This window comes from Plectrocnemia conspersa, unplaced genomic scaffold, assembly GCF_051122295.1.
Source record: "Plectrocnemia conspersa isolate PC_06_02 unplaced genomic scaffold, ASM5112229v1 ptg000009l, whole genome shotgun sequence".
Lineage (NCBI taxonomy): Eukaryota > Metazoa > Arthropoda > Insecta > Trichoptera > Polycentropodidae > Plectrocnemia > Plectrocnemia conspersa.
The window spans coordinates 20,773,856-20,789,485 of NW_028277173.1; the positions used below are offsets into that span (position 1 = coordinate 20,773,856).

General features: G+C 32.2%; 1 protein-coding gene across 5 annotated transcripts in view; it reads right to left on the reverse strand.

Moving 5' to 3' along the window:
* Nucleotides 1–3,688: 3,688 nt before the first annotated feature.
* The window catches only part of Btk (tyrosine-protein kinase Btk29A), an 83,113-nt gene continuing 71,171 nt past the window's right edge, over nucleotides 3,689–15,630 (reverse strand). For 3 of the 5 annotated variants that reach the window (XM_088191459.1, XM_088191461.1, XM_088191462.1), the window contains 10 exons: nucleotides 7,670–7,740; nucleotides 7,505–7,591; nucleotides 7,349–7,413; nucleotides 7,211–7,276; nucleotides 7,016–7,144; nucleotides 6,759–6,952; nucleotides 6,266–6,437; nucleotides 5,797–6,203; nucleotides 5,594–5,727; nucleotides 4,140–4,420 (listed from right to left, as the gene is read on the reverse strand). In XM_088191459.1, the coding sequence (XP_088047585.1) occupies nucleotides 4,319–4,420; nucleotides 5,594–5,727; nucleotides 5,797–6,203; nucleotides 6,266–6,437; nucleotides 6,759–6,952; nucleotides 7,016–7,144; nucleotides 7,211–7,276; nucleotides 7,349–7,413; nucleotides 7,505–7,591; nucleotides 7,670–7,740 (1,427 nt within the window). In that variant the 3' untranslated portion in view covers nucleotides 4,140–4,318. Of the gene's footprint in view, nucleotides 4,421–5,593; nucleotides 5,728–5,796; nucleotides 6,204–6,265; nucleotides 6,438–6,758; nucleotides 6,953–7,015; nucleotides 7,145–7,210; nucleotides 7,277–7,348; nucleotides 7,414–7,504; nucleotides 7,592–7,669; nucleotides 7,741–12,711; nucleotides 12,759–15,630 lie in introns of those variants that run through there. The other 2 variants (XM_088191463.1, XM_088191460.1) reach the window with 2 other exon arrangements.

Genomic DNA, 15,630 nt, shown 5'->3' on the forward strand with positions numbered 1-15,630 from the left:
AGAATTTAAAATAATTTTCCTATAAATACTCATTTGCTCCATTTTTTCGTGTCCTTGAACCGATAAAAAATTTGATACATGGTGTTGATTCCAGACATGGCAATTATGGTACTATAGAATCTCTTAAATCAACATTTATTATAAAGATGATTGTATACATTTAGTTTTTTTGTACTTATTTGGGATTTTTTCAAATTGAAAATGTATTATTAATGTCAATATTGGCTACAAAATGAAATATAAATAAAGTTTAAGCCATAGCTTAACACTAGATTTACGAAAACTACCAAATTGACGGGCTTCTGATTTGATTTGTATCAGACAGTATTTTTTGTTTTTTTTACGACTTTTTATATTTGAACAATGCAAATATATTAACACTATTTTTATTTTTGAAAAATGGCGACATTATACATATTTTTAATGACTCCCGTCAAATTAACAGGTTTATATTCATAAATCTAGTGTTAAATATTCTGTAAATGGTACTTAAATGCATTTGAACAATTTCTTCTACTGAAAATACCGTATTTCATTAGAAATGTGTAACTATATTTTGATGAAGAGCATGTATAACATAACCTCAAAAATATTGATCAAATCTTTTGGTAATTGATTAATTTATATATATCATAATTTCAGTCAACACAACATTAAAAGACGGAAAAGTCCATCTAACAAATGCAGATGTTTTATTGTTTTTGATTTATGACTTTCGTTTGAGTAGCAATTTAGTTGAATCAGGCTTAATCATCTTAACACAAATTATTTATATGATAACAATTATTTGGGACCAGCATTTCAATAAAAAATCGAATCAATGGGATTTTATTATATCTTTCGTTTTTATTTTTAAATTATAACTATGTGCACCTGTTACTTACAAAATCCTATGAATTAAAAGTCAGGAGTAACTTTGATGGCTAAAGATTGTAATACTTTCAGATTCTTATTTAGATCCGTTTTAAAAAAATCACATTTCTTTTTGTAGAAAGATTGCTTTAATATATATTATTTATTTATTTATTCAGTTACCTCTACATCACATTCAATAATTAGTATTTAAATGAAAGACGCACGAATTTTAAATATATATGTATATATTTATCATTTCATAAAAGCATACAATGATTGCTAAAAATGTATTGACTCAAAAAATGGTTAACATTATCCGTTTGAAAATGTTCTTGTAGATGATAACATCCGAATATGTTACATACACGCATTGACTCTTAAAACATAATAATCGCTAATAAAATATAATACATTGCTTCATATACATATATATATATAATAATAATTTCGATATACATATTTAAATATATAAACTAATGTACAAACGCAGCAGCAAGCAGCACCTTCGAGTAAAAAATCAATTATTTTTCCATTGGCAATAATACTTGCTCGCAATTCAACCTGATTTACAAAATAATAAAAAAAATTCTCCAATAACAATAATGACTTTGATTTATTCACCCAAAAATCATACCGCTATTCTAAAAACATTCATCATATACAATAGACATTCTCGTTATACACATATTTATATAATAGAAAAGTTACAAACTAAATCACAATATGCAACGATGCGCTTTCGGCCGTCATTTTTTCAACATCTCTCAATTCCTATATTTCAAATACAGAGTTGCACTTCATCGGACTAAAACGTCGGTATCATGCGTTAGTTTACTCTCGACGGTATTAGATTACATAGATATATGTATATATATTTATATAAAAAATGCGATTAATCTCAATTCCGGATTAGCTAAAGAATGATTTTAGCAATAAACAATAACGCTAAAATATCGGAATGGCTAAATTTATATAATTTAACACATGCTTACGACTAAATCAATTTCTGTAAAATATCGTATATATGAATAAATTACTATTATTATGGGATTATACACATCACTAGATTATTAAGATTAAAGTAAAATATAAACATAAAAATTCACGTTTTTCACTAAGACGGCAAGTAACTATTGTTTATTATCATAATATATGTATATAAAAAAAATTAATTAGAAATACAAAATGGAAATGATATCATTTCGTTGCTTTTTTGTAAATTACGTTTAAAAATTCGACTATCAAAAATTGTCTAAATTAAAATTGTTTTAAAAATATACATATTTTTGGAATGATTGTGAAAATCATTTTTATACAAATTAAACGATAAATAAACAATATCTCAGCGGGTCAATTAATAACTATTAAAAAGGCTTGTTAATAACTATTTATTACCCTGTCTGAGTCTTAAAATTATGAAAATGAAATTAGAAATATGTAAACATGATCATTTCAAAAATGATATTTGGAGACTCGAGAGCTTGTATTAAAAATTAATAATTTTTGTGTCATTCTTTCAATGTACAAGTTCTGATCAAAAAGTATAAATTTTTGTGTCGATACGATAGAATCTGGCGACTTTCATCAAATGACAATGAAAAAATATATGGGGCTTTTAATGGAAGATCATAGAATATCAATTAGATATTGAGAGTAAAGTGAGAATTTCGTTTTTACCTTGCAACAAAATTCGTTCAGACTCACTCGTGATTAAAAGTAAAATTGCATGTAAACATATTTTTTTTGTGCAACTTTATAGACCCACCATTTCACTGAAAGATATTTTAAAAACGCTTCCAGAATGAAAGCACAAGATGGAATACCCTTTGATCGGAAACACGTTTTATTAAAATAATAAAAACTGTATTTAAATGCTTTTGCAATAGTTTTAATGTTTTTTTTACCAGAAATGTAAAAGTCTATAAATGAATATTCTGAAGCAGTTATATGCGATTATGTATCTTTGCATCTGTTTTTGTCTTTCTATTCTCCCGCCGTTTTCGGCGACTTAATTCTATTGGTCCAGTGCAAAGACATCCGTTCATCGCATATACAGATCAAATATGAAACATCAACAGTATTACTTTTCATCGGAACTTAAACATCGTTGTATGGTTACAATTGTTGAAATGAGTGCAAAAACCTTTTCTAAACATACATATTCTACCAATGAGTATACACAATGATTAAATTGACACGCTTATCGAAAAGTGGAATATGTACTAACATTATCAAACTGTAACTTCAGTCTATGCGCAAAAACAATAATAATAAATTTTAACTGCTACTATACGTAACTGGCCATCGCGCAACACTTTTCTTATAAATTTAACAAAAATATACCTTACGATGACAAAATACTCTCTCGACACTCTTTTTTTCTCGTGGTCGTTACATTTAAGCTCAACTCATATTGTACGATCAATATTCAGCGTTATAAAATTAGTACTATCGTGTATACGTATAAAACTGATCCATTCCAGTTTTACATTCACATCCTGAGGACACTATCGCATATATGTATAAAATTGATTTTTATTTAATTATATATATAAAAGGTTAAAATACAACACACACAAAAGATTATCATGAGCTATATATGAATATGGATATTAAAGTGAACGGCGTAATAACAACATAGTGTAGGTATACAAGTAGGGGTTAAGATATAAATATGAAAAAACATTAGTTTATCTATATATGTAATTTATAAGTATGGTAACTAATGAAGTGTGAGTGAGTATTGTGTGAGTAGGAGTATAGACACAAATAACGTATGCGTAGGAAGTTCTTTAATATTATTTAAATTTAAGTAACTAAGGGTAATATATCATTTCTTTTTGGCATTTTCTGATATTATCTTGCATATGTCCATGAGCCATGGCGGCTGACGCGACGTCGAGATGCATGCGTCGCACGAGTCCTTGGAGGAAACGTTGACCGTTTTCTTGGCGCGCGGGAGAGTCGTGCGAGGAGGTGACTGTGGTTGCGGATTGTTCGTTTGGCCGCTCGCCGACGGTTGACCCGGTAGCTGTGCGGATGTCGCGTTGTTCTTTTCGACCAGACAATGAGTGACTAGTTCCTTGAGTAAGACGGACTCGTTAGAGTACTGCTTCAACAGGCGGAGGAGAGTCTCTCGGTGACTTCGCGAGAGCGTGTCCAACAGTTGGCAATCGTCATTGAGTTTGTTCGGGATTGTGTCGTCTTTATGTTTGGCGAACGTCAGCTTCGGGGTCGGCAGCAGGGTGTCATGCGAGTGGCTTTCTTCTTTGTGTTTGTGCATGTTTTGTTTGGAATGAAGTATGAGGGTGTCGTGTGAGTGACTCTCTTCCTTGTGTTTGAGTAACATTTGTTTCGAAATGGTTAAGAGTGTATCGTGGGAGTGCGTTTCATCACGATGCTTGAATAAAGGTTCCCTGACTGATGAATCATGGGTGTGGGCCGGGGTACGCAAAGCTGGCAGTCAGTCAGTGAGTAATCCTTGAGAGATGACAATGAGCTGTTCTTTGAGCACTCTAAACGAAGGCCGTTCTTCAGGACTAGGAGCCCAGCACTTTCTCATCACCTAGAAAATTAATATTTTTTTTGATAAAAGGAAACAGTGGCCATAATAATGTAGCATCATTATCAATATTTTCAGCAGGTATTCAGATATAAGTCTCATTGTTCAGTCCGGAAAAATCGATTGTTCTGTTCAGTTGTGTTTTGTTTTTAATTGGTATCTTAATTTATTTTATGTATCATAAATCTCAAATATAAAGTACAAATTTATGTTTGATGAAGCTGCACAAACTCGAATACTATATGCTCTGGTGTCATGAAATTTCGCAAATGCAACTATTTTAGTTTGTAGCGTGATTTTCATCATGAGCTATAGAGCTTTGAAATATAAAAAAAAACAGATTGTGTATCATAGTAATTGTATATAAAAATGAAAGTAGTATTTTTTCATAAATGCCAAATACTGTGATTTAAATTACGGTAAAAAAATGCCTTAGTGAATATGGTATATACAATAACATACCAAGAACTGCATTGAGTCCCTTAGAAACTGAATGGGCTGGATGGTAAAATGTGCGTAAGTTTGGTGGGCTGAGCAGAAGAGAGAGAAGAAGGAAATATTGCAAAGCTTTAAGTGAGTAGTTTGAAAATAAAATAAAAAAAATCTGAAGTGGGATCAGCAACACAGAGACTGGACACTTGAAGATTAGACACGACAAATCCATTTATGACATAAGTTTAAACTAACCCATATGGGGTTAATTATATTTAAGATTTTGGTTGAATTAAAATCACAAAAAACATTGTTTTCTATTATTTTTTCAAGGGTTTTTGCTATTACTGTGAGCTAGTGGTATTGCCAATTGCTTCGTACATACGGTTAAACATGGGGATGGAAGTGTTGTAGTGTCTAAGGTTGCATAGTAGCAACAGGGGTCGGAATCATGCCCATGTGCGAAGATTATATGAATAGTTCTACCTAAAACTAATGTTGGAATACACCCAATGAATTTATTTTGGAAAATATTTCCAAATATGGTAAATGTAAATATACTACGCAAGAAATTAGTGGATATTTTTCATAGGACTTAACAGTTTTGAATTATCCGCAGTCACCAGATCTAAATCTAATAGAGAATTTGTGATGTATTTTTAAAAACAAGGTATATAATACTTGATTAAAATATAAATATATTTTTTCTTAATGTCACAATCAATTAAAAGAAAAACGACTTACATCATAAGCTTCCTTGAAGCAAAATTTAGGTTTTTCAAGGACGATTCCTCTTTGAACGCGATCGACGACTTCGGTGTTTTTAAGCCTGCCATAAGGCATTTTACCACATGTGAACACCTCCCACATCAGCACACCTAAAACAACACAAAATTAACGACACATCCTAATTAACTGTCAACACTCAAATCGGAATCATAACGCACCGTAAGCCCAAATGTCAGATTTCGACGAAAACCTGGTGTAGTTAAGCACTTCCGGTGGCGCCCACTTGATCGGGAACTTTGTGCCGCCGGAGCTGGTGTACTGGTCGTCCAAGACGTATCGAGCCAAGCCGAAATCGGCGACTTTAACGACGTTCTCCCAACCAACCAAGCAATTCCGGGCAGCCAAATCTCGATGTATGTAATTGTGCCTCTCTAGATACGCCATTCCCTTGCATACTTGGATACACATGTCTAGCAGCATTCCCGCGTTGCCCGATAGGGTGTTCTCGTGCCTTCTGAGATAGTTGAGCAACGATCCGTGCTTCATGTATTCAGTAACGATGAATATAGGTCTATTTTTACTACACACACCGTAGAGCTGCACCAAATTTGGATGTTGAAGTTTACTGAAAATAATGAGCACATGCTTTATGTGTACAAACTGTATTCGTATTTTTGGCATACTTACGTCATAACTTTGGCTTCTTCTATGAAATCATCTTCGGACATGGTACCCTCCTTCATCATTTTTACAGCGGTATCCATACAGCCTCTCCATCTTCCGCGTCTGACTACGCCAAATTGGCCAGAGCCCAGTTCTTCGTGTAAAACGAGTTCAGAAGGGTCGACTTCCCATTTATCTGAAACATTAGAATAAGAATATCAATTTAGGTTTTGGATATGATATTGTTATCCAAAAAACTGTTCAGTGTTGATATGAGAAATTAAATGAAGACCTCCATTTGTTGTAAATAAAACAATTAAAAGACAACATCTACAAACAAATGTTTGGAAGTTCACCGTCAATATACAATTATATATAATACAAATTAAATACTGCCTAGAGTTCTAAATTTAGCTTACAATAGCAAAATTAATTAAATTCAGATGGGAAAATTTTATGTTTCCCCTACAGATTATAACTTTTTTTTATGAAATGATAGGGTTTTCTAAAATCATACCATGACTTAAACCGGCTGTAGCAGGAGCTGGACGATCGCAAGGACTAGTCTTGAGTCTAGAGCACAGTCCGCCACTGTTGTGTCTGTGATAGTTGACGAGCTCAGCTACAGAAGAGCAGCAGTGTTTATCGGACAAGTAAAACTCTGCTCGTGAATTTGTTTTGATGTGGTAATGTTTTGAATGCGGATGTGGACTATAAAAATAGCAAACAAATTAAAAACCAATCGTATAGATGAGTATCGTAAGACTTACTTACACTTTGGTGTATAGAGACAGCGTATACATCCCTTTGGTTGACGAATTTCTGACTACGAAACATCCCTCTTTATCTTCTTGTTTCAATAAAGATTCGGCACGTTGTCTTGACATATCGCCAACATACCATCTAAAATGTAAATATAAAATAAATATTTTATACAAATCATATATAATAACATGTGTAATTACTTACTCATATTTTTGCAATCCCAACAGTTCTTTCTCTTTTACGTAGTTACTAGGAATATAACCGATAGCTCTGAAAGTATAATGACAATATTACAAATCACTCACATTACGTTATATATTTCACGCTGAAACTGTATCATACCCATTGTCATCTTTGACTTTCCACCAATGTTCTTGAGAATCGTCTAAAACTTCATATTCAGAACCCTATAGAAATAACACATTTATTATAAGGTTTAGAACAATTACATATAAGATAATCATGAAGAATTAATGAAATCGTTTTATTATTATTTACCTTTTCTAAAGATAAGTCGCCGCCTTCTATAGCTTTGAAGGGATACAAAGCGACGACTACCTTATTTCTAGGAGTCGCCGGTTTTTCCTATAAGATAATATATAGATTATTGAAATTATCAGAAATGCATTAGTTGTACTGTATATAATATAAAAAGCTACTAACTGGTACTTTAATCTTGGAAGACGGCGTGCCAGGAGCTGCACCGCCAGGCATGATTGGAGTAGATGGATTTCCTGAAACAAGAAAAATCAATATTTAGATAATGCCTTTATTTGTTTTTGGTGTAATTATAGCAAGAAAAAGTCAGTTGGAGAGCAAATATAATAAAACAAATTTAAATATTATACTAATGTAAATGTTTTTTATTGAAATTACATAGTGTCCTGAGAAGCAAATCTATTGAGTCGCATCAACGTGTATATCTAGGAAAGCATTTATTCAAGTTTCTAGTAAGAATTTGATACATGACAAATGTATTGATTCTAGAAGAACTCAATTTTCGGGTCATATATAATAATTATTAAGGCGTGTGTTTACAAAGCCAGGAGTATAAAATTAAAATATTGTGTATTTCTCATATATTTTTGCTTGCATTATGATCTCAAAATTTGTTGTTCAGTTTCAATTTTTTTTTTTTAATTTTTTCGCCTATCAATGTCGATGAAATTTAAGAGAAGATGCCATTTGCAGCAAGTTTGTTTACTCAATTTACAAGATAAAGGGCGAATAAAGGCTACTAGTTATTAAATTTTTTGAATTAGAGTAGATTAATACATCAAAAACCCTTTTGACTGTTAGCTCTATTATGCTGCTAAGATTAATTATAAAGGCATTAAACACTTTTCATTGATTTATAGTGATATCCCTGCAAGTTAATTTAATTATCAATTCGCCTTGCCTTCGTCATGATAATAAATAAGGCACTAAGACAAACGTTAAATGTGACAGGAATTTACTTGGGCATTTTTATATTGCAGTGTTGCGAGTGGAGCAGCTAAACATTTCTATCTTCTAGCAAATGAAAATAGTATGAAAAAACATCGTCTATGGTAGAAGTTTTTTCGTTAGTTGTATCATGTCAGTCGATGAATATTAATTAATCACAAAATTGCAAATTATGAACACAAAAAATTACCATTTGAATTCTATAATGGCTTTTGAATCGAGCAGCCGAGTGGATGCACTAAAGTGCTTTTCTATGCAATTATCGCCAAAAGCGCATATTTATTTTGTCACGCCAGAACGGACAGTATTCATAAATAAGTATTGTTCAAAAGGTTTTAATAAACATTTTTAACAAGCTTCAATTTAGTATAAACGTTTGGGAGGCATAAAAATCTCCCCCGGTACAGTGTCCTTCAATACGATATAACTGGAAAGAAAACGCTGGAACGAAAGCTAGTTAATTATAAGTACTATACAAATATACTATATTATTAAATATGTATTTGTGTAAGCTATTATTATATCCGTTGCATACGATGCTCGAGTTCAATCATCATATATTTTATGGGGCTTGGTGCAACGGCTCGTAATGAACGTTTCGAACTAACACGTGGAAATATGTAGATACTGATATAGTATAAAACTTTTACGCCGCAATCCTCTACCGCTCCAGAGAATAGGAATTTCCCCGAAACGTTCCGAATGCAAATTGGTACAAAATGCCACCGCCACCTATGCACCAGGTCGGCAAAACTGTTGAATTGCAATAATAAACTGCCGCGACCGGTTTTCGTTCGACTTTTTAATATTATTTATTTTATATTTCAACTTAGAAAGACTCGTCAAGGCTACTACCCGATTACCAACAAGAGTGAAGACATCACCCACCTGAGTATGAAAGCAAAAAATAAATACAATAAGTGATATACTATTTCGGGAATTTTCAGTCAATATTACTCGAAAAATCTTATTCTCCAATGATAAGAAATATTTTTTTAAATTCTCTCTTATAATTAATTTCATTGGACGAAGAACTGGTGCTACGATTTTAATAATTTATTTAGACGTATCTGTAGCGGCCGACATGTGTCACATGGACGGGGAAAAAAACAAATTCTAATAGTTAGCCAGCGAGGCGAGGGTTGAGGCATCAGTAGGAATTCTGACTAAAAAAGGCTACAACTTCGCAAAGATTCTCACCAAAAGCTGCACCAAAAAAATTAAGCCTGCACCACAGCGCCTACATCTTTTAGAGGAACGACGCCAGTAGTGTGACTTAAGCCATCAGATGCTACATCACCAAAGGGCCTGTGTCTCTTAGAAATATGAATGATTAAAAAATGTAACTTAAATTAAATAAATATATTTTTAAGGCTTAAATCAAAAACTTGATTAAGTAAATTTAAAATTCACGGTTCATCATTATTTAACGTCTTAAATTAATGGTGAAAATCCTAACCCAAAAGATAAAATATTTGCAGATGAATTTTCAAGAGCAGTTAATTTAATAAAAACATTCATTAATATTATATGATCCTTATAAATACAAAATCAACACCAAATACATTTTTCAATGACTTGAATAAAACTTATTTTTTAATGTATATTTTATTTCTTAAGATCTCGATTTTCGGGATTTCAAAAGTTATTCCAAACTACGATCGATCGCGGCGCCATTCTGGCACACCTCTCCAGAAGAGTTAAACCATTTCAATCGGCTAATCGACGCTTTTGACGAAGTAGAATATGTCGAGGGGTATTCTAAGCCCCATAACGGTGAGGGTGGCTCGATAATGACCCACCGCCAAAGGCAATTATTCGCTTGGAATGGCTCCTTACGCGATTTAACCGCACAGGTAATCGACGGGATGCGTTTCGCGTTTGGACGACCCTAAAAAGCTCCAGAGCCAGGGACGTTTAATATTTTCTTTGAAAACTAAGAATATACAACATATGTATATTTCATGCTAATCTTTCAATATACATATATATATACAGGTAGCTCGCTTGGGTTTTGAAGATGAAGCAGATCAAAGGTACATAAATTTTATTTGGTCTTACAACTCGTCAAAAATGTTTTCTGATTATTTTTTATATTTAAATTACATTGTTAATATATGCGTTATTTTATTTGTGGTAATAAAAGTGCTTATTTGTAAAGTGTTATTAACATAATTATAATTCTGAGTGACCAGATTAGTTTTTTAGTCTCGCAGAGAATATCAGATTAATATCTATAGGGTGTTATTTAGAGAGGTATGTGCATTTAAATAAATACTTTGTTCCATTAAATGAATTTTTTGTGCATTAATGTAAGGTAAATCTTCGGAAAAAGTTTTAGCAAGGTCCAATATAGGACCTTGCTAAGGTCAGCTATATTATGCTATTAGTGCAATACAGCAATAAACTTAAATATTGATTAATATATGATCATTCCCTGTTAGAAGACATTTGGTGTCAGGTAAAAAAACAATAAGAATGATTTTGTTGATTCATCTTCAAAATAAGAACTACGATCTTCAAAGAATAAATAATGTGAGCATATTATACATAGTAGTTGGCGTATGAAAACATTTATGATGAGAAGGAAAGAGTGACACACAATAGGTACTTTCGAAATACTTCGCATTCCACGGACAGTGTGTGCACGAATGTCTTCATTCTTCAAGTACTTAAAAAAAGATTTTCATCCTCGCGAATAGCATAGGATGTTAATAAATATTTACAAAATAGACAAACATGTTCCTTAGTACTAAATTTTAGTATCAGCAATCTTAATATTCATTGTAAATATTGGTTTGGTGATTATTGCGAAGACGATAATTGCGGACCCCAGTATTCCATACAGTGAAAATTCTGAATATACATATGTTTTGTAGATTATTGCGGACACAAAAATTATACAAATTATTTTTTTAAATTAAAATTCTACATTTTATGAAATAAATGTGCTTATGAAAAAAATTGAAATATCAAAAAAGAAACAAATATGCAATATATACATGGTAATTTTAACGGGTACCCGGTTCTTTTCATTTCAATATAATGTTTATTTTTTTAAATTAAACATCTGTTCTCCGTCTTTTTTATTTTCCAAAACCGATTTAACAATATAACAACAATAGGCAACAATATTCGGTGCTTCCAAGTCCGTTAAAATCACAGCTGCATGCAGAGTAGGTAGTGATAAGCGGGGTATCGAAAATGTAAAATGAATTATAGTTAAAATTCATGATAATTCAAGATAAAATTCAAAATCTAAGATATATATTCGTAAATTTGAGCTCCGGGTCAGTATATAATAGTTGTCAAAAATTATCCGGAACCGAACCGGGTACCCGGTTCCTTGAGAACCGGACAATGAATTTGGGCGGGTAATTGGATGCCCTAGCTGCAGCGCATAATTTCATAATCAGGTGGTGTCAAAAAGCATTTTTTGTGGGTTTATTCTGTATTAAGTAGTTAGGATCTGCACAATATTCCTTCGTGAGCCACGTTGTGGGAAACACTGTGTCTTCCAAATTATTATTAAGAACATCAACATGACAACCCACACATTCGTAGGTACATTCTGCCATTACTAATATTTTTAAGGCTGGCTAAAGACATTTTAGAATATCATGAGTTTGTGGATGATCATCAGTGATATTAATTGAAACATTAGTGAGTACTACTACCATGTAAAAAACAACAACCAGCTACACATCAGTTGAAATATGTGTGAATGAATTCGGGACGCATAAAGGTTAAATTTATAAAAAAAAACTAATAAATAAAAACTTGGCGAAATTTTTTTTTAAAGAAGTGTAATAGAAAGTATTTGAAAAATATTCAAAAATTTCACGCTGTACGAAAAAATGAGCCTCGATTTGATTAAAGTTTAACTACATTTGCAACCCATGCATTAGCTTGTTTATATTATTTTTAAGTTGTTTTTAAATTTGGGTCGGAGAAATGATAATATTTTGCGGAAGGCTTGGACATCACTGCTAAATGTCATCCATTTTATGCACGACCAGCATACACATGCGAAGGGTTTCGCAAATACGGACGCGCCTTTAGATTTGAGCAGTCCATTAACTATTTCAACAAGAAAAAAAATCAACAAATCGTGAGGTTGACGTTCGCTGTTAGTCCGAGCGCAACTTCCTTCGGTGCAAAATACGCAACAGGTCAAAATTGAGACATCTTCGAGCGTAACGGAATAAAATCACACACAAGCGGAAATGGAGAAAGAACAAAACTAAAGGCACACTCACATAACTGCGACCGATGCGAATGCGGCAGCAGCACCGATGGAAATGACGCAAAATGTTCGTAGGACGTAAAAGTTTGCCGGATAGTGGGGGTGGCGGAAAAACGCGACGGACCGTGAACCAAGAGAGGCACGCTTCTTCTTCTTGGAAGTGATAGTTTTTTGTTGTCAGTGTGTATGTATATCTTATCTGGACGATAAGATGCTTCCGGATGCCGCGAGAGGAAGAAGAGACACGTGGAAAATGCAAAAGGCGTTCGTTCGGTATTCATTTATGCACGCGTGCCGAGAATGAGCTACTGGTCTTTTGGAGTTTGTTTGGTGATCCAAGCTGCGTACTTAGTGAGATTAGATTCGGGTGAATGATCTCATTGTACGTAATGATTGTATTAACCTCTTGGATAACTGTAATCATGCTTTTGGATTCAACATTATAGTAGTAACAATAGTAGCATATGTAAATGACATTATTTTGATACATAGTCGAGGAAATCAAGGTAAGTTTAAAAATAATTTGTAGAGATGCTTTTTTATCTATACTATATTTATGTTTGTCTCATTAAAACTCACGATACTACTTTCAACAGAACACATAGTAAGCATATTACGTAGGCAGGTATTTATATGTTTATTTATATAATAATATAATATATATTCAATTACGGGTTTCTTAATATATATGATTTTACATTTTTTTCAGAATGGCTTCAAAAACGAGGGCTAATAAATGTAAAAGTCGGTAAAATTCAAGAGTTGATTGAATTGATTTCAGTTGTAGCACGTTCAATTTACTTAATTAACAAGATAATGGAAGCAGAAAATTAGTAGTCCAGTTAAATTTTAAGAATCTAAATGGATTTTTCTTAAGGTGACGTCACCTTTTCAGCTGGTATGCGACTTACTATATAATAGTAATATCTAGGAAAAGCTGGGAAAATATCAAGTGATTGATCCGAATTGTAATTATAGAAATTGAATAACGTCGTGGTTTAATGTGGGATTCAAATCCATAATTTAAAACATTATTTATCCTACTGCGCTATTGTGATTTGTGCTGGTAAATTTAAGTAGTCCTGTCATGCTACTGAGGAGTTAGGATAACCAAAAATTGTGCAATAGAACGCAGTTGATTGTGAAGGCATTGAAAACATTTATGATAGATGCAACTTATACTTTATGCTTTCAATACTCAATTAACTTTTCATATATCATGAAAATAGCGAATCCAGAAACCCATTAACACTGTATTTGTTTAACTTAACCTTAAGAAGTCCAAAAGTATGTATGTCATGCCTAATATATTTTCTAAAGCTATTTTAAATGACTTGATTAATAAATTTCCAATATTTTATTTCAATATTTACTCAGAAATATTTCTATCGATATATTACGATAAAAAGATTTAGAAATACATAACCATTTTACCTGACATTGTCAAATTACTAAAACTCGTCGTAAAATCTGTTGATCCATCAATGGATTTTGGAAACTTTTTTGACCTGTCTGTGCCAGCCGCTTAAAACCTAGACTTGTGAATTGTTATCCATGGTTCTCAATTTAAAAAGTATCATTTTTATATTTACGTACATATTCTCTATAAATAAATTAAATTATTGTTTTTAATGCAACTAATTAATAAAGGGTGATACAACTTAAGTTTCAGAATTTAAAAAAACACAAATATAAAGCTATTTACAGATTTTTTATTTATCGAAAATATTATGTAATTCATTATTTATAAAAAAGGATATCAATTAAGTGGCGGATGTTGGTTTTTAGGTGCTCCAACGGCGTTAAATCGCATATTGGCGGCTAGTTACTCACCCCCCCCCCCTTCAATTAGGCCAGAAAAATGCATGTAATTTAATGAAATATTACGAAACTTAATGAAATTGACTGGCAAACTATTGCCCCCCCTCCAGAAAAAGCTGAAACGACGTCCCTGACTCTAAATAAAATATATCGGGTTATCTCTAAAATATTTTTAAAATATGTCATTTCAATGAAATTATATCGGAATACATTTTAACCGGTAGAAATATATTTTTGCTAATGAAAATATAATTTATCTGGCAGGTGCTAGTAAAATTATATGATTTTAACTTTCCATACTTAGTAATATATACATTTACGTACATATCATTATTTATTTATATGCGATGTATAAATGTTACAGTGAATGTGAATTTGTCAGTGAAGTTATATTTTCACTAGTGAAGTCCAAATACATTTTCAACAGTAGATATATATTTCTACTAGCAAAAATATAATTTAACTGATAGGCGCTAGTGAAATTATATGTTATAAAAACGTCGTAATAAACGGCTAAAGTAATTCCATCTAATTAAAATAAAAAAAAACGTTCAAACTACTCGTAAATGTGCAAGCAATTGAACATGATTTTTCCAATTGCACGTCTTGTTGGCTTCTTTTTTAAACAAGGGAAATGTTTGACTTCTCCTTAGATCAAGTTATTCTCCTAAATTTTTATTTTTATTCCAAAGCTGAATATTCAGTTCATTCAAATTTTCTGTGATGTTTACAAAAAAGGCAAAATTCTGCATCCAATTAGTCTCTTCAGTTTCTGGAAAAGTTATATTGTTTCTATGCCGGTAGCAATACGTTAAAACGACGGAGAACTCTTTCTTACTTAGGCAATGTACTTCTGTATGAAGAAAAAGCTCTCCATACTGGCAATTCAACTTATCTGTAAGGATTTTGAATAATCGCCTATAACGAGTATGATACTTCACAAGTTTCATTACATTATTGAATTTTGGATATTTTGTACACAGTGATTACTGATGAATAATGCAGTTGTACGAAAGAAAGCATGAAAATATTTAATCTTTACGGCATAAAGTAAGTTAACACTAGCTGGAGTACCACCGGTAGTGATACCCACTAGTTTCTGAATGGATAT